General features: G+C 49.1%; 3 protein-coding genes across 3 annotated transcripts; 1 reads left to right on the top strand and 2 right to left on the bottom strand.

The window, feature by feature from the left end:
• Positions 1 to 468: 468 nt before the first annotated feature.
• N7481_001581 (uncharacterized protein) lies at positions 469 to 1,050 on the bottom strand (the record flags this gene model as incomplete). Its single annotated transcript, XM_057260800.1, has 1 exon — positions 469 to 1,050. The coding sequence occupies one exon, from the start codon at positions 1,048 to 1,050 to the stop codon at positions 469 to 471; it is 582 nt and encodes a 193-aa protein (XP_057128632.1).
• A 9,185-nt stretch (positions 1,051 to 10,235) lies between these two features.
• N7481_001582 (uncharacterized protein) lies at positions 10,236 to 10,711 on the top strand (the record flags this gene model as incomplete). Its single annotated transcript, XM_057260801.1, has 2 exons — positions 10,236 to 10,271; positions 10,460 to 10,711. 2 exons carry the CDS (start codon positions 10,236 to 10,238, stop codon positions 10,709 to 10,711), a joined length of 288 nt encoding a protein of 95 aa, XP_057128633.1.
• Positions 10,712 to 10,878: 167 nt separating this feature from the next.
• Positions 10,879 to 12,717, bottom strand: N7481_001583 (tubulin alpha chain; the record flags this gene model as incomplete). The annotated part of the gene is made up of 7 exons (XM_057260802.1): positions 10,879 to 11,348; positions 11,404 to 11,905; positions 11,962 to 12,035; positions 12,090 to 12,177; positions 12,241 to 12,394; positions 12,455 to 12,513; positions 12,706 to 12,717. 7 exons carry the CDS (start codon positions 12,715 to 12,717, stop codon positions 10,879 to 10,881), a joined length of 1,359 nt encoding a protein of 452 aa, XP_057128634.1.
• Between the last annotated feature and the right edge of the window lie 5,583 nt (positions 12,718 to 18,300).

The following is an 18,300-nucleotide window of genomic DNA, read 5'->3' on the forward strand; positions in this document are numbered from 1 at the left end:
AATGTGATTGTAAGTTGAAGCCTAACAAATTGTCAGTTTTGTTCTCAATCGCCCCTTTTTATTATGCCTAGAATATATATTCCGTCACCACCTACTATTGAGTCTGCACGTACTGCTTGTATGAGGACATATTCCACAAAAGTCCTCAGATCTATAGTCCTCAAGCACCCAATCGGAAAGTGCATCTGCGGATTTGAAAGGAGATGCGGCTCAGTCTAGGCCTTGATGGCTTGATCGTGCCCTTCTTTACACAATATAGACTGGTGGGGTTTCAATTCAGGGATGAGAAGACACTCTCTGAGCTTCCACCATTTTTTCCTATGGTGAGCCGCATATCTTCCATATATTTCAGCAAAGTCTCATTATCATCACGCAGACGCCGAATTGAGATCTCCTGTGCTCGGAACTGTCTAGACACGAAACACAACTATCAGCCCATCCATTTGTCAGGTAGAAAGGCAAATATACCTACTGGTTCAAAAGAGCCAGCTGGTGAGACCGCAAACGCGACCTATAATTATCCCTGTCCCGGATCTTCTCCATCACTTTCTCTCGCACCATATACCACCGTAGCAGCTTTGGTGTCGCGCCGAGATTCCAAGCAAGTCTCACAGTTGTTAGAGCAACAGCAAGAAGAGGGATTCTCTTAACCCAGCGCTCTTGACCCAGCCCATAATCCACCTCGTCCTTGTACAACCACTTGAAGACATTATGGTGCGAATCAGGCTCGATGCTGGTCTGTCCGCGGACTTTATGGGCTAGTTCATCACCTCCAATGGCTTTAGCGAGCTCGATCATAATGCTGATCTCAGTTCGCCAGAGTTTGTGGAAGATTTCTCGCACTTTTTCCAAGCCTGGCTGAATCTCAATCTGGCTCTCCATCAGACGAGTCTCTTCGATTGTGGCTTTGACGGATTCATATATGTCATTCATTTCAGCATGGCCATTTTGGAGAGTGTTGTAGCGAACGTAGACGAAAGTGAAGACGGCGGCAAGGAACGTGAGGATTCCGGATATGTTCGCGGTGGTTGATAAAGGGCTGTCCTCCATTCTAAGGTTGAGTTTCTTTGGACTGTGTTATTTCGCTTTCTTTGTTTTATTTTCTTTTGTGTTTGTGTTACTTCAATGTAATTTATTCTTGCAAAAATCAAATATAATGAAATGAAACGAGATCACCAGGGGTTACAGAAGCTGACCGCCTGCAGTTGTTTGGTTTGTTTGTAAGGGGTTTGTTCAACAAAACAAAAAGCCTATGCAACAGAATACGATGGCTGGTTTTATCTGTTTACTTACAATTGTAATGGAATACGGCTAAATACCGAGAAGGGGTCGTCTAATCTTATTAGGTATAATCATATGCAAGATAAAGTTCATGAAAGATAGAAAAATAATTTAAAGGTGAAGCTGATTTCGAGCGGCCCTGTACCACCTATAGAAAGCACAAGAAATTTGCTGGTTCAAACATTCTATAATCGACAATCTTGAGGAAAGCAAGAGCGTACTCAACGTAAGAGAACCCATTTGACGCATCCTCGATGGGTTCCTGCACAACGAAAATCATCAGAGCCCCCATCCAACTCGTCCTCACCGCTTCGGCCGCTTCGGCCGCCGGGTCCGCGCTGTCTTCTGCTCCGGCTCATCTGGCGTATGAGTCCCGTCACTTTTGGATCTCTCCTCTGCTTCCGTCTCGATAACCTCCAGTCGGCGGAGGAGGTCTGCTAGATCTCTACGGATATCGTCCATGAACTTGCTTTGATCCGTAAGTTTACAATCTAGAGACCTAGGGTTTTGTTAGCTCTTTGTTCTTTTTTTAGAGGAAACGTACAACTTACTTCACCCGCACATCTAGCCTTGAAGTATCATTTGTTAGCAAAGACCTCGCACTCACGATAAGGGAGTGACCAGGACTAGCTCTGCGAGGCATTTGAGAATGAGCACGTTGTTGTCCCCGGGCTGGGACCCATGTCCGCCGTATCTATAGCTTGGTAGCAACTCGTGCTCATGGCTGCTGGGAGGATTGCCCTGCTGCGGGGCAGCTTGGTCATTCTTGTTTAAGTGGGTCGACGACTCTTCCTCAGTGGTGTCGCCGGACAGAGACCTAGATGGGCTTCGGCTGTCTTCGGACTCTGAGGATGACAATGACAATGCGCGCTGCAATCGACGTCGGAAGTCTGGCATCTGCCGAGTGTGTGAGATTTTCCGAATGGCTCCCATGGTCGAGTACTGAGATCATGCGGGTTGCTGTTGACAAAATAGGCCTTTCCTAGAAATAGGGTGGATGTGCCTCTTAAATAGAGCGTAGCGGGGGATACCCAATGCGCGTAGAAATGGATCTGGCGACTACATTTTCGCAGCGGGAGACGCCGTTACCCTTGGCCAACGCCAGCCAGGTTGGCTCTCACATTTTGGATACAAGTCGAAAAGTGAGGTGGTAAGAACGTTTAGCAACAGGATTAACGGATTTTCAACGGGCACAAATGTTGGCTCACAAGCTGGAATTGAATTATTCCAATCCACAGCTCGCAGAAACTTGGCTTCTCGGTAGGATTCACAGGTTTGCGCCCAGCGATAAGCGCAGCCCAGGTGTTACTTTCGGCGTATCCTGCTGGCAGAATATTTTCCACAAGCACCGCAGCTGGCGAAACTAGACTAGTCTAGCAGGGAGTCACCCGAGCTATATTGTAAATGAGGTTTTGTCCACTCAGCACTACATCAGGTAGATGCAGTAAAGCAAGGGTGATAAAACGTATCAAACCAGCTTCGATGGCAAGACCAACAAGCACAAGCTACAGGCTGCGTGTACTGTAGTAAATGTGCCAGCTCAGTTGAAAATTGAGGGCCCTTTCACCTGGATGAACGATGTTGGCGACTTGAATGATTCGCCTGGCCTAGCCCCAAGACGACCACGGCTCCAGGTGGATCCAGCCGCTCCACCCGCTCTCCACTGCGAACTCTTGAAAATTCTTATTTCAACTTTGAATCAACCGCCTCAACACCCAGCAAAAAAGGCGGTCGCCCGGTGCGAGTGTCGAGTGGGAATCTCTGGGTCAGGTAAAATATACGCAAGTGGTCGCTGCCGAAAACCCTACTCAGAATGGCATAAAAGACGCTCTTTTCCCGTCGAAAAGAAAAGCAGGACTTTCCTCCTCACACTCCCGAGCCACTCGGGTGTTCTTCGCAGGATAAGATCTGCGTTACCAAAAAGTCTTCGCGGGAAAGGCCCCGCGTAATCAAGTTTGCCTCGCAGGGGGACGCTGCGTTACCAATTGAGACCCGCAGGAGAGTGCTGCGTCAACAAGTTCTCCCTCACAGCCAATGAGCCCTGTGTTGTATAAATGTGCTCCGCGGGGACCTCCGCGACATCAAGAGCCTCCGCAGGGGGACGCTGCGTTACCAAGGGAGACCCGCAGGGACATCTGCGACACCAAGAGTCTCCGCAGGAGACCGCTGCGACACCAAGTTCTCCGCGGGAGACCGCCGCGTCACCAAGTTCTCCCTCACAGCCTTGAGCCCTGTGATTGTATAATCTTGAGCTTCCATGCAGCCTTGAGCCCTGCGTTATCAAATTTGTGCTTGTTAGGGGACCCGTGGCGCCGCGGTCCTCGTCCTGATCCTCTGGCGATTGCAGGCACCTCTTCGTGGTGTCAGAGACTAGTATTCGGGGGAGTTCTCGAAGAAGCCAAGACCTGCTCCAAAGAATCGATAGAATCAAGAATCCAACAAAATATGGTGTAAAATGACTTCAGTATTGTATGTAGATGTCGCCGTACATGACTGGTTCGAAAAATGCACTTTGTAGCGCTCAGCCATGCCCTGAGCTTCAAGAAGAGACATACTCCTCCACGCAGTGTGAATCAAAGTATCCAGTCATGGCTGATAGCGGGGTGGCCAATCTGGGTGGCGGCTGAAATCCAAAGATATCCATTGGTGAACACTTGTCCCTGCTGGCTGGCAGTGGCACCAGGTTTGGTTCGGATGTAGGGAGATGCGGAGTGTCGATGGTGAGTGGTTGATGTGTCGGTGTGTGATGGTGTTGACGGGTTTATGGTGAGAGTATGTTGACGGTGATGGACGGTGATGGACGGTGATGGACGGTGATTGACGGTGAGGGCCAAAGGTGAGTGAGGGTTGAGAGTAAGAGCTGGTGAAAGCGGGGCCGGACCCACTGGTCCCTCTGTTGATGTGCAGTGCGGGTGACTCCCGGGCGGTGAAGTGGCGGCTAACGGTAAACACTCGCCCCGTCATAGTGAGGTCTTCGTTCCGTATGCAAAAGTTGATAAACAGTGCGAAATGATGGCTCTAGAAATTAGATTCTATTTGTTAATACATTATCCGATCGGTCTTCTGTATGACGTTTTCTCGGCTTAGGCATCGTCGTGCTCTTTGGCCATATTCTGTACAATATCTGAGGTAGTGCTGCCAAATGCTGATTCGATACCAGCAATATATATATCCCCAGGCCAATCCCATTAGGTACATTATTGGCGGTAAAATCGGCAAAGAACCAGTAGCGGACCAGTGATAGAAAGCCTAGACCTTCTAAACATATTTCAGATATCATTTTGTCTCGGCCTGATCGAATGAAATACACTTCTGGAGCTCGAAACGCTGATCTTGCCGGATGTGTGCCCAGAAGAAAGGCGGGTGTGCTATTCAGGCCAGACGATGGATATAATTGAGCAGATTAGATGTGTTGTGGCGCTTTCAGACCTTCTGCCTGCGTGGTCTAGTAGAATTTCTCATTTGCTTTTAGCAACGGCACGGGTTCGACTCACGCAGGGTACATTATTTGAAGGAGCCCGCCCTCGTCCGCGCGAACTCATAGCCCGCTTTGTGTTCCCCGGATCATTTCCCGAGTTTTCGCTCTGCGGATTAATTTTTACCCTTTGCAATTGAGAATGGCTAAACCATATTTGCGAACTCGATTGACGTTCCCGCCAGAGTCAGCAACCGGCGGTAGTGAAATTGATGGCTATCGAGGACCTGCTGCACTAGACGCACGCTACGAGGGGCAAAGGGCTGGGTGCACTTGCGCGTCGCGTAAAACACACGTGCCACGCCCACACTGAGATTAACATCAGCGGCTACGTTCGAAGTCAATGAGTTTGTCTTCTTCACCATATATCACAAACCGACCTGCATCTTTCAAATAAGAATTGGGCCTTTGTGACCGTCTAGGCAATCAACTGGCCGGCCTGGCGAGGCTACTTCTGCCGGCGAGTCGGTGCCCCTCAGCGGTGACATCAAGGATGCATTCGGTCGACTTGCGGCTGCATTGAGCATAGCATCAGGTTCCAGCGACCTGACTTTGGTTAGTCGACTTCCGAAATATTCTAGTTATGAGAATGTAATTACCAGGATCAGTCGTAAATAAGCCATGGTGGCAGCTTTAAATGACCGTCTGCATCAGAACACAGGCAAGGCACTTTGCCGCTGTATATATTCAATCTAGCACCAACTATCAGCAGCTGGTGCAATATGGTCGCTCGCAACTTACCTTGTTCGCGGCCTAGACGAGGTCCCCGGCCGGCTATAATGCACTTTCTCGATCGGACTCACCCGAACGGCTGGATTAGGACTGTGTTTCACTAAACTCTATGTTAACATAATTTCTGTTGACTGAGGGTGGTATAAACTTGCCGTGATGCAGCCTGGCATCAGCATAGAAAACCAGGGATGAGGTAGCGGGCTCATCTCGACCACACGTGGAGGGCCTGGGATCACATCGTTTCACGAGGAATGGATGTAGCCGTACCTGCCAATGCAAGATTCTGGGCAGATCTTCAACCATGTAAGGGCAAAGTAACACTGGACGAGAGTTCGTGGTGTTTTGTTTGCGACAAACTTCGCCCCGACCTGAAAATGACTGCTCTCGCGGCGAGGGATCTAGGGTACATCTTAGCCACGGCCTGTCTTATCGCTTGCTCAGCTGCAATCAGGGGTTGAAATATCTGGCCTTTAGACTATTGCCAATAGCTCGTTTCAATTTGCTGATTGATGCCCCCCGGGGAATAGTTGTCTTTTTCTGTGGCCGTCGATTCTCGGCTTCTCTTCGTTGTCGCGGATGCTCTGATGGCTCGCTCGGTCAACAGTGAGGCCGGCTCATGGCCACCGACAAGCCATCGGATCGGATGTGGGGCAGGGGGGTTCATAGCCGTCAGAATATTGCGAGTTACTAATCCATTGACTGTCAACCTTTGCCTGGATAGGGTAACGCCGGAGAGACGAATGAAGACACTTTGGAATTTTACCATATGGCTAATCAGAGGGCATCAGGCCTTCCTGAATTGGGCTTGCTTACTGCGCCAGGCGAAGTGGCCGTGTCAACCACGTCTTCAGAAACAACAAAGACAAGCGTAGTGAGATTCAGTGGCTTGGCCCATCAGGTTGTTGCAGCTGGTTTAGTTTCGAGGACGAGGGGGGAACATAGCTCGGTCAGGTCGAGTGTAAAATTGAAGCTCGCCCTATGACGAAGAATCATAAGCGATATTTTCTAAGGAACGGAGAGCTACGAACGGAAAGCGTTCGTTTTGAGATTGAAAATGCAGTACCGGGCGTTGGGAATGGGCAGGGGCAAAGCACTAGCGTGACTTACAAGACATTGAGCGACTCGCGATAGAAAGTTCGCTATCCTATATAGAGGGTCGTCAGCACATGATGTCTGCCTTGAAAATTGCTGCAGTCTTTGAACTTACATTGTCGGTTCTTGCTGTCCACTGCAGGGGACTGTATAAAGGATGGCACCTCATTATCTTCAATCATTAGCAGGTAGCTTATGAAGGCAACTTGTAACTCACTGTGCTCGCAGCTTGGACCATTCCAGATCCTGATCCTGAAGGTTCGTCCAATGGCTTCTCAGGGATATAGCGGAGACGGGGCTGATACCAAGCATTTTCCATGTTAGCATAATTCCAAATGACTGGGCAGCTACACTCACTTGCTGTTCGAAGACCTCTTGTGTCGAGAAAAGCCAGGCTAATGCGATGCAACAAGTCAGTCAATTTCGTTGCACGATTTCGAAGTCAACATACCAAATAGTAGCCACGGAAACGAGAATTGATCGATATTCTTTTACCCGGAGTGACAAAGGAATGCTTGCGAACGACGGTTCTGCTGGCGACGGATCGGGTTATTTATAGCATTGCAGGCAGTCGTTCTGCCTATGTCGATGCGATGATCATTGTGATTAGTGAGGGCTCAAACACAAACTACTCTTCAAGAATGACTGGTTCAACATTTCATCATTGATTCAAAGCAGCTCTCAGACACATTGCATTTTGTTCCTGGTGATCAAGAACAAGAAAAATATTTTCTGGCTGTTGGCATTGTTTCAACAGCCATGAGGATGCCACAGAAAAGAACTGACGACGCTTATCACCATTCACCACCGTGAGTCCGCCCTTTAATGCGACGGGTGAGGCGACGAGGTCATGTCATTTCACTCACCAGTGACGAGCCCGTCACTCCACGCAACGAACACCTCATCAAAGACAGGCAGACACCATCCCATATTGCGACCCTAGATCTCAACCAGCCCAACTGTAGGGTTCTTCATTGCCTTCCTCAGATATCGGAGAAAATGCGTCAAACCTACACAATATCAAGTAGATCTAAGCTATGGTACGGCGCGGCACTGATTCGCGCAGCTCCATTTCACGAAAGAGCTCCTTGTATAGTGAGTGAGTCACTAGATCGATTATGTTTTCACAGAACAATTTTTTTTGCTATCGACCTCGTCTTTGCGTAGAGCAATACTTGCATCGATCTCCTGGGAACTAAGTGGACACGGGAAGATGGTTACTACTACAAGGAAACATCAGCCAATTAGTGTCACGCCCACATGCGCATAAGTCTTCAATGAAATTATTGGTTGATAATTGGCCTTGGCTCTCAGGAGCCTGTGGGTCATTAATATTGATGCAATCATTGGACACCACTAATAGAGTGATATTTATGGAGGAATAATGAGCCAATCGGTGCCACGAACGATCCACATGTGCCCCAAAGCCTCAGTAGAAATGATTGGTCCAAATTTGGCTATGAGCACCTTGGAGCCTGAACCTACCATTATACACCTACCATAATTGGATAGCCCGTCAGCATTACCCACATCGAATTCCCGGGAACTAAGTGGATATGTGAATTTGGGTACTGCTGCATAATATAAGCTAGTCAGAGCCATGAATGCCTATAGACGCACAAGACCTAGGTGAAATAATGGCTAATATCTCACCCTGACTTCCGGGAGCCTATGGTCGTCGATATACATGCTGTCGTTGGATGCTATGGATACTAATGATATATGCCAAGAAATGATGGGCCAATTGGTACCGTAGATGACTCGAATGCACCAAAACCTTTAGTCTGCTACGTGGAGAAGACTGCTCGGATGAGCAATTCGACTAAATAGAATAGATTTCTGTTGTTTAGGGGTATGAGTCGTCTTATTAGTTCTCGAGGGAAATATGAGCCTATATATACAACATGGAGCCAAGTTGATTGTAAATCAAATTGATTGTCTGTATAGACATCTCGGAGCTAATTCCGATGGTGCGGCTTGCTTTCTGATCTGCACCGGCCTCATATCACAACAAGTCACATTGCAACCCTGTTTATCAACCAGCCCAACCACAGAATTAGTCATGTTCATTCGAGTTTTCGTATCTACCTCAGAATATCATAGTAAGTATATCGGACCTATCTAAAAGAGGTCAGGCTGATACAGACTATGATACAGCGTTGTATGTAATGATCTGTACAGCCTCATCTCACAATATATTCCCTTGTTCTCCCGCCTGATCTTACTGTACCGATCTTCCTTTCTTACGCTTCTTGAAATTTTGTGGATTAACAGATGGTTTCAGCACAAGAGCTATAGAATTACTGCTGTGCTCGACCGTGACATTGTAATCATCTGAAGTTATAAACATCCCCTGTGTCAAGCTAAAGACAGGAATGGAGCTAAGCGGGCTGGCATTGTAGGATCGCAGCTCTGCACGGATTCTTTTTCACCAGGCCCCTTAATATACAATAATTCTTTTGTGGACTCATTTCTTGGGTTATCCGCACGCCGATTTTGGCCCAGTCTGCACATTTATAAAAAATTTCACTTTCGTGGTGGGCTTTGCCCACGCTTGTAGGTCTCACTCGGAGTACGTCGCCCGGTAGCCAGACCCATAGCTTTCGTGATATAAGTGGCATTTGATGAGCAGGTCCGGGGTATCAGGAACTCCCTCGGCAGGCCCTAGTAACCCTCCGCTCCCGAACTCATCATCCGGGATATTTGTAGGGTGTATTGTCCTGTACGCAGATCAAGATAATATTGCAAGTACAAAAGATGTCACGTTTTGCAACTGGTAGATCCATGCAGGATGAATAAGCCACTCCAAATCAGTAGAGCTAATGGTCGCCATTTCGATCGGCCACGGATTTGTTATGTTTTTTGACTTCCTTCGAATCGGATTTAGGATCCAGTTCGCCACTTTCAGTGTTGGGTCCTTCCCGGTATATTTTGAGACTGTCGTATTTATGGCTTTCTCCTTTCGCTTCGGAGGTTGCAGGAACCAACTTTGGGATTTCTAAAACAGACACGTCATTGTCAGCCTTACCAATCTACTATACAGGTATATCCAGAGGGACGTCACACCCACTTTCTTTGTAGTCTGTGTCCTTTCTGCTCACATAAATGTATGCCTGAGAAGGATTTTGCCTTCCCATCTTCGGGGTATAACAGGACCCCTTATCTGCGGATAGCGTAAAGTTGTTTCGAGCTAACGCCATGATGCGTAGGTGGTAAAGTTGATGATGGAACATGTCTGCGTACGTTTCTTGATAGTAACTCGTCGAATATTCTGTATCATAGAAATATTGAATAAATATTGAAGAGCCAGCTGCTGAAAATGCACGGGCACTACCCATTAAAAGATATTGTCAGGATGGGGAAAAGCTCGTTGCTTATTGCCCCCACCATGTAGCTAGCTAACCATGTTTTCGGGCCTTGACAATCTGGATAGCGACTCATACTCCAAGAAGAAGTTGCCATCAATGGAACACAATCCTTAAGGTTTCGATTTACGCCACGTGATCCTGACGCTATTGCCCCCATTTTCAACGAAATGAGTCACAGGCGGTGGCATGACATCATGCCGGGCAAAGTATTAGGTGAGAAAGCACCTTTCTATAAACAAAGCAATAAGCCACCCGTAACGAATCCGTTCTACAACTCTTTCTGCAATATGCCAGGCGAAAATGAAGCGCACACAGATTTTAAAGTAAGCTTTCTGACAAATTGTGAGTTACAGGCTTCAGTTAATTATCGAAGCCACCCTTCGACAGAAACGCCCTGGCAGTTCGGCGCTACGGCGTTGTTCCTCTCCGAGAGAAGCTATTTTCCGAAGGATCAAAGGTTGAGTTCGGAGTCTAAACAGCTTTCTTGAGTTGGAAGGCTAATATTTCGCAGCACCGTACCTACTTTGACTCTGCCGAATTTGTTCTAAAATCTGCACATAACCCATCCGAGATCTCCGAAAAGAACACTGGAACCGAGCGCCCGCAACACGCTAGCATCTCTCAGCCATTTTGCGCCGTGCCTGGCACCAGTAATGTTTGTAAGACGGCGAATAATGGATTTCAGAATACCAGTCACGAATATCAGAATTACCAGAGTCCTCTCCATGAAAACGAGGAGGCCGACTGCAAAAAGACGAATTAGGGTTGGCTGTAAAATGGTAACTGATTTAACATCTGAGAAATAAGATCTAAATCCCAACTCGAGCGAGATACCATAGGAATGGAAATGTTGAGATACGAACGTCAAAAGATCTTTCGTAGAGAGACAAACTCTAGATGTAAAATCATAATAACAAAATAAAGGAGTAATCAGTACTCAAGGCCCACATCCACGTCCGTGCCGAGAGTATCACTGGCGATCTCTTCATAATCCTTTTCCAGAGCAGCCAAGTCCTCGCGAGCCTCGGAGAACTCTCCTTCCTCCATGCCCTCACCTACGTACCAGTGGACAAAAGCACGTTTGGAAAACATGAGGTCAAATTTGTAGTCAAGGCGATGCCATGCCGCGGCGATGGCGGTGGAGTTGGAGAGCATGGTAACCGAGCGGTCGACAGAAGCAAGCTCGCTCTCAGGGACGTTCATGGGCTTTTGGTTGTTAATTCCCAGTTTGAAACCGGTTGGACACCACTCAACCAAGTTGAAAGAGGCCTTGGCCTTAATGTGAGCCATAGCTTGGGTACAATCGTGAGGCACGACATCACCTCGGTACAGAAGGGCAACAGCCATGTACTTGCCATTCTGTGGATCGCAAACAACCATCTGGTTTTTAGATTCAAAGCCTGTCAAGTAATTAGTACGAAGCATAGTTGAATTAAATGGAGAGGAGGCACATACACTGTAAGGTTAAGTCTTTGACCTTGAAGCTCTCGTGGCCACTGTGGGTGCTAGATATGACAGGAGCATACGAAATGAGGGGGTAGTGAATTCGCGGAAACGGCACAAGATTTGTCTGAAACTCATTTAAGTCGATATTCAAGGCACCATCGAAGCGCAAGCTGGAAGTAACAGAGCTAACGACTTGGGCCACAAGGCGGTTGAGATGGTCATACCCAGGGCGAGGAATGTCGAGATTGCGCTTACAGATATCGTACACAGCTTCATTGTCAACGAGGAATGTGCAATCGGAGTTCTCAATAGTATCGTGTGCGGAGAGGACGGCATTGTAGGGTTCCACCACTGCAGTTGCCACACGCGGGGACGGGTAAACCACAAATTCCTTTGGTTTTCTTGGAATATTCGGCAGAAAGGTGCTCGAGCAAGAGTGCACCGAGACCAGAACCTGTTCCGCCGCCAAAGGAATGGAAGAGCAAAAATCCCTGAAGAGAGGCGCAATTGTCTGGAAGGAAATCAGTCTACAGGTCGAAGCCAAGAGAGGGAGGATTCCATAAACACACCAGCCACGCGGCGAATCCGGTCCACAACGCCCTCCATGAGCTGTTTACCAATAGTATAATGGCCTCGAGCATCTAATATAGATTAGTTTACTTGGCATGCGTCTTCAAGATCTCTGGGGTTTGTACAGTTATTAGCCGCATCCTCCTTCCCGCTTATCAGCTGATCAGGGTGGAATAGATGGCGGTAGGTACCAGTGCGTATCTCGTCGATAGGCTATAGCACCACCAATTCATCAGTCTACATCTCATTTCGACTTCGTTGCCACTCTTTACGCACCGAAGGGTCAAGGTCGATAAAGATGGAGCGTGGGACGTATTTGCCATTGCCAGTCTCGGTGAAAAATGTCTCATAAGAGCCACTCTGGTCAATTTCTTGGAAATAATCGGGACTGATGTGACCATCGGCCAAAAGATTATGCTCGAGCAGATAGCTACCTCATCAATCAATAGTGAGTCATTGCAGAATGAATCACAAGAGAATAAAGGCTTACAGCTCCCAGGCAGCATTGCCCAGTTGGGTACCAGCCTGGCCTAGGTGAAGATGGCAGATCTAATGAGTTAGTATATGAGTTTCCATTATTTACTGTAGGGGTTTGTGCGGCCTGAGATACAATAATGGTATTGACAGCCACACCGGAATTCTGGGCTGGCCTTATGTTGCGGTCCAAGGCTGAAAAAAGGAACAGAAGAGGGCAACACCATTTACATGGAGAACCCTGAGTAGCAAGAGGATGACACGTACTTCGCCGCGCATTCTTTATGGCTGAAATCCCAAAGCTGATGCGTACAGGCGAGCAGATGTGAAATGAAAGGGAGTGGACGTTTCAACTTTTGGGAAACTGAAGTCCAAAATAGGTTAAAGTGGGTCCAATTTTTTATGTTTCTCTCCCCTTTCAGGTTTAGCGCCAAGGCGTAGTCAGCTGCTGTTGGACCACCTGTATTTATGGTATTGTTCTGTCACCCTGATATCCACTACTCATCCGTTAATGTTAGTGTTGATTTATGACAAGGTCGCTCATCAATTGAAGCGGAGAGAAAAGGTCCGTGGCAAAATTCATCCCTGATTTTCGTCGAGCTATCAACGCCGCACTCTCTGGAGGTTGGCATTATTGTCAATCCATCAAATTCCTGGCTTTCCACCAGCCATCATCAACACCTCGGCCAGGTCTACACCTCTGCCGGCTTTTCAGTGCATCATTTTGTATCGCTCTGCTGTACAGTTCTTCTGTTGATGTTTGAGGAAGCCACCGATCCTCCTTTTCAATGATGAGGCTGTACTTGCACCGCGACGGCTGCGGAGATTTTAACTTGGTTCTGGATTGCCTCCCGAATTGGACCCTCCTCGGCAAGACGAAGCGACGCCCCCAAACTGTTACGCTCCATTCTCCAGCCCTGCAGCAGCATGTCAACCACCACCAGATGTCCCCCCTTTACTGCAAGCAACAAACTATCCTCGAGCCAAACGATTCTGATGGTTGGGATCAACTGAGGGATGGCGTAGTAAAACTCGCACCATCTCCGAGTCGCCTGCCCGGGCGGCGATACACAGGGCGGTAACTTGGACGGTAACTGTGCTCTGGTCAATTGCAAGAGAGTCGCCCTGCCGGACCAAGACCTTTACCGCTTCCAAGCAGCCGTTTTCCACCGCTCGACAAAGGGGCGGATCTGCCAACTCGGTCGCATTGATCTCTACACCTCTCTCGTGTAGGAGCATCGCCATCGCATGAGTGTTGCCTTTCGCTGCTGCCGCGGAAAAATGAGAGACGAGAGATTGGGGTCAATGCCAGGTATCTCGAGAAGCCACCGCAGAGCGACAGTGTCACTCCTTGCGACCACGTGGTGCAGCGAAGTGGAAGGCGATTGGGTCTGACCACGACCACCCACAAAGTTGATATCAATGTCTTTTGCAGCCAAGAGTCTCTCGGTTATTTCGTCGCGCGATAAGAATGTCGACAACCAGAGCGGAGTGTTGCCGTCTTTGTCTCGACAGATTATGTCGGCGCAGGGTGGCTCAACAGCAATTCCACTCCTGCCAGACGCCGACATCGAACAGCGAGGTGGAGTGGAGTATCCCCGTTGTGATCCTGATCATCCAGGGCCAGCTCCTTCTGCGTCAGAAGTAGCTTGACAGCGTCTGTGGATCCGTGGGCTACTGCTTGGTGGAGCGGCAGCTCACTTTTATCAGTGGTCTGATAACCGGCGGATGGCCTGTAGAAAGAGAGCGAGTGCCCAGCTTCCTGTGGGCCTACAAAGATCCACTTCATGGACGGTCGGCCGATGCGCCATGCCCATGCGCGGGGTGACTTGCCAAAGTCATCTGTAGTGAGAGGATCGCTGCCGCTGGAGAGGAGCAGACGCGCCAGACCCGTTTTGCCCCACCAGACCGCGAGATGGAGTGCCGTTCGTCCTCGCCTGTGCGGGAGGTCAACTTGTAACTTTGGGACCTGCAGCAAGCTCTGTACCACAGAACAAGTTCCGTATGTGACAGCATACCATAGCGCGCTTTCTTGCGCCTGGTTTTGGAGGTTGATATCCAGCGTGGGGCTTCCCAGCAGGAGCTGCAATACGTCATAGGATGAGTACTTTAGAGCTCTCATCACCGGGGTCTTCCCTCGAAAGAAAGCGTTGACGTCTGCCCTGCGATATAGGAGTCTTTCGGCGAGGTCAATATCGTTGCTCATGGCAGCGAGGCCGAGTAAATTGCTGTTTTGACATTCAACGTTGATTGCAAGTATGACTGGCTGTAGCCTAGTTTGGAGATTTCGACATGATCTCGCAAGAGCAAATATCTCGCTGCTCTCGAGATAAGCTGCAACTCTGTATAGGATTGAATTCGGTAGACCTCGCAGATGAGGCTGCCTCTAGTTTAGTATGTAGTTGCCAACATAAAGGATATACGTAACGAACCTTAATGAATATTGGAAGGGCGAGCAAGGATAGGGCAATATGATTGCGCGTAGAGTTATGATGGACTCGTGAAAAGAGCGGCCAGACGAGTTTATATCGTTCGTCGTGCCGCTAACACATTCATCGTATTGAATCTATCAAGGCAGCTCCTACTACAAGAATGCGTTGCGAAGAATGAAAGTTTCTCAAAGCGGATTGTAATAGCAGCACTGCTCATGCCCCCAGGATTGCATTCATAGTTCCTAGGAGAGCCAGGCTCCGGGGAGCCCCCCCACGTCTTTCCAGGCACTGCCTTCAAGCCACAATGGGACTGGTGCTTGAAGCAATGCACTCTAGATGCAATGAGACTACAGTGGAGCGTTCAATGTGAATCTTGGTCCTGATTTCTACCTTCAGACTTGTTTGAGTGGCCGTGAGGGTTCATCATCGCTCCGTATCGAAAGCAACTAGTCGAGGTTCTGTCCAAATAGACCAAGCCGACTATACATCCCGTTCGTCCGCTATACGAAGCACCCTCACCCATATGGGCCCTATCGTTTACCTGACAGCATTTTGTTCCGTTTGACTTTCCTGTCCTTCTCTAAGGCCAAGAATCCTTGCATGTGTGATTTCTGTTAGGTAGGCCGAATCCAGTCAACCAGTCATTTTGAATCGTCTGAATGACCGATTCTCTGTGACTTCGCTAATGTCTTCTCGAGCGCCAGGAGATGCCGGAAACTTACGTCGGTGACTCTCATCATGCTCTCGTAAGGCTACCGAGAGAGGATATTGACCAGGGCACAGAGCTAAATGAACAATTTGTAGCCTGTCATGGACCATTACTCCGTGAAAGTGAGCTACAACTCTCATTAATCGTCGTGTTGTTACGAGGACAGCGAAACGCGATAGCAATGTGAGGGTGATTTGAGACACGACTTGCTCAGTCCATATACTTCCGTCTTTTGCTTCTCGGCTCTTGGGCAGATGAAACTGTTTTTCTCTTGTTCATCGGCAGACCCGAACAATCGATTGGCCCGTGCCTATGTTGGACATCACCGGGAGGCTGATCGCCGACGACGACGGATTGCCCGGTCTCCGCCACCGCTAGGGAATACATAGGCTCCGGTATTAGACCGTAAAATGCAGACCTTTCGTTGAGTGAAACCATCGCGTAGTACCTTTTGAATTCATCCAAGTCTGTAAACAAGCATTGTTTGGTCCGCTGCGGCACGAACTGCTGACGGCACCCGCAGACTACAACCTCCGACGAGTCCAAAACTATATGGCAAGTATCAGAATTAATTCTCAGCCCTAAGCGACGATCGATTGAAGCTTACCTGGGTTCGGATGCAGAAGCTCCCGCTTCATGCTGATACAGCTTTCCTCGTGTAGTATGACATGATACGCCGCCCCATCCAGGCCATGCTTCCGAAACAGCTCTGTCTCGCTGTCTTCCCAAGCAACCACCAAGCCGCCCTTCGAGGGCGTCAAAGTGATCTGGTGTGGCATGTACCGGAGTAGACGTCGGATATGGCGCATATACCTCATCTCAGTCGTCCGAGGGGTCTGAGAGTCTCCAAACACTGACGAGATGGAAAGAGATAAGAGCTCCTCAATGATGTGGCTGCAAAAGAAGGGTTCGCGCTTTCCACTTTCCCTCTTCGCACTACGAAGAATCCAGTTCCGGCACGACGTTCGCTGATGTGTATCGTCAAAGTCCAGCCACCGGCGGTGAACCTTCAGCGTCCTTTGCTGAGGATTATACACAACATCCGCCCTACTATCGAACCCCTTGACGTAAACCACTTGAATCTCCTGCATCGAATGCAGTAAGGCAAAACATGCTCTCAGTGCCTTCCGCACGGTTCTCGAGAAGGTGGTATCCGGGGGGGCTACAGACCTCGACATTCTGGAAAAGCATTGAAAGTTCTTCCGCAGCACTGCGGATAGGCGTAGTCGACCGCAGTAGGCGCCACAATTGTCGCGACAGCTTCATGGGCTTTTTTCCAATGGTCTCTCGTATCATCTTGACATCCTAGATTTGCGTTAGCCTGTGACAAGGGATACGGATATTTGACTTCCGACAAACCTGGGCTCCGGATGTTTCGCAATAGAAAAAGTCCTTGCCCTTGGACTCGTGTAGCAAATACGTCCAGATGCGGGATATCGTCGAGGGTAAGAGCAAATCAGCAGCCAGACTAACGTCCATCAGCGCTGGTGTCTTTCGGAGGAGGCTCACTTATATCGGAAGAAGGACGTCCTCGTGCGTTTGAAGTGCGGACTCCCAGATCCGGCACACTCGCTCTGCCAGTCCATGCCGGTCCATGAGCCATCGCCGATCGCGATTGAATTTCCCCTCGGTAAAGTTATAACCAAGTTTGAACGGATAAATCGAGTTTGTTCCAGAGATTAGCACGCCGTGGGCATAAATCCTACTCAGGAGATTTTGGTCAAAAAGCAGATCCCCGTGGCTTGTCTCGACAACCGAGGACGGGTAGGAGAGGCCACGAATATCCAACGATATTTGCAGCCACTCAAGAAATTCTTCAGGTGCCACCGGTCGACCCTGGGTGGCGCGTCTGGGGCCGATGAGCACGGCAACATCTCGCTCGGTCTGGAAGCGCAATCCTACGATATCACCGGCCCAGTCCGTCCGGCTGGAACCAGATTGGCAGGATGGAGTAATGGTACAATGGAGGCGAGATTTGCATGGTTCGCGCAAATGAAAATACCAGGAACACCGACTTGCCGCCACTTGCAGCCTATACCCATCCCGAGATAGGACCACCGCCGCCAGCTTGAGTCCATCGCCGTGAATGGGAGCCCGCCAGTTGTTCCTGGTCGCCCTTTGTACTGAAACCTAACTCGAGAGCCTCGGCGGGAAATTGCATGCAGGCGTTTGCCAAAGTGACCCGACTTGATTTCTTGTCATACTTGATGAATCCTAGGGACCGGCTACCCTCAACATCCGTGAGGTCTGGCACCACGACCGCATAGTGGTCGCAGGTGTCGACGAAGTATGGCCGAAAGGCCATTCGATCGACCTGGAACCGTTCCAAGATGGCGTCCTTCCTGCTTTCTGATTTAGCGTCATGATGAGACGAGATGACGGGGAACGTACCAATTCTGATATAATTCCCGAAAGGCATCGGCAGTGGTCCAGCGACTCACGTATGGGGGGAAACCCTGAGCGAGACAATACGCCGCGAATGCACAGCAGCGGGAGATGATCTTTGATGGCACTGAAGGAGTTCGCGTTCTAGCTGCTGATTCGCCTCTGTCATCTCGCAGCTATCGTCGCTGGAATCAACATCCGCGGGGTCGGCCATTTCTTTGCACTGGGCGTGCCTCTAGGAACCCTGGCTCTCTGCTGGCTACTTATATTCCGTTCTCAGTAACCCTGACGCATATCGCTGGCACAGTAATGCATGGTCAGCTGGTTAACGGTAAC

The sequence above is a fragment of the Penicillium waksmanii genome (genome assembly GCF_028829765.1).
Source record: "Penicillium waksmanii strain IBT 27052 chromosome Unknown utg000001l:1.0-4852451.0:1.0-4856178.0, whole genome shotgun sequence".
Taxonomy (NCBI): domain Eukaryota; kingdom Fungi; phylum Ascomycota; class Eurotiomycetes; order Eurotiales; family Aspergillaceae; genus Penicillium; species Penicillium waksmanii.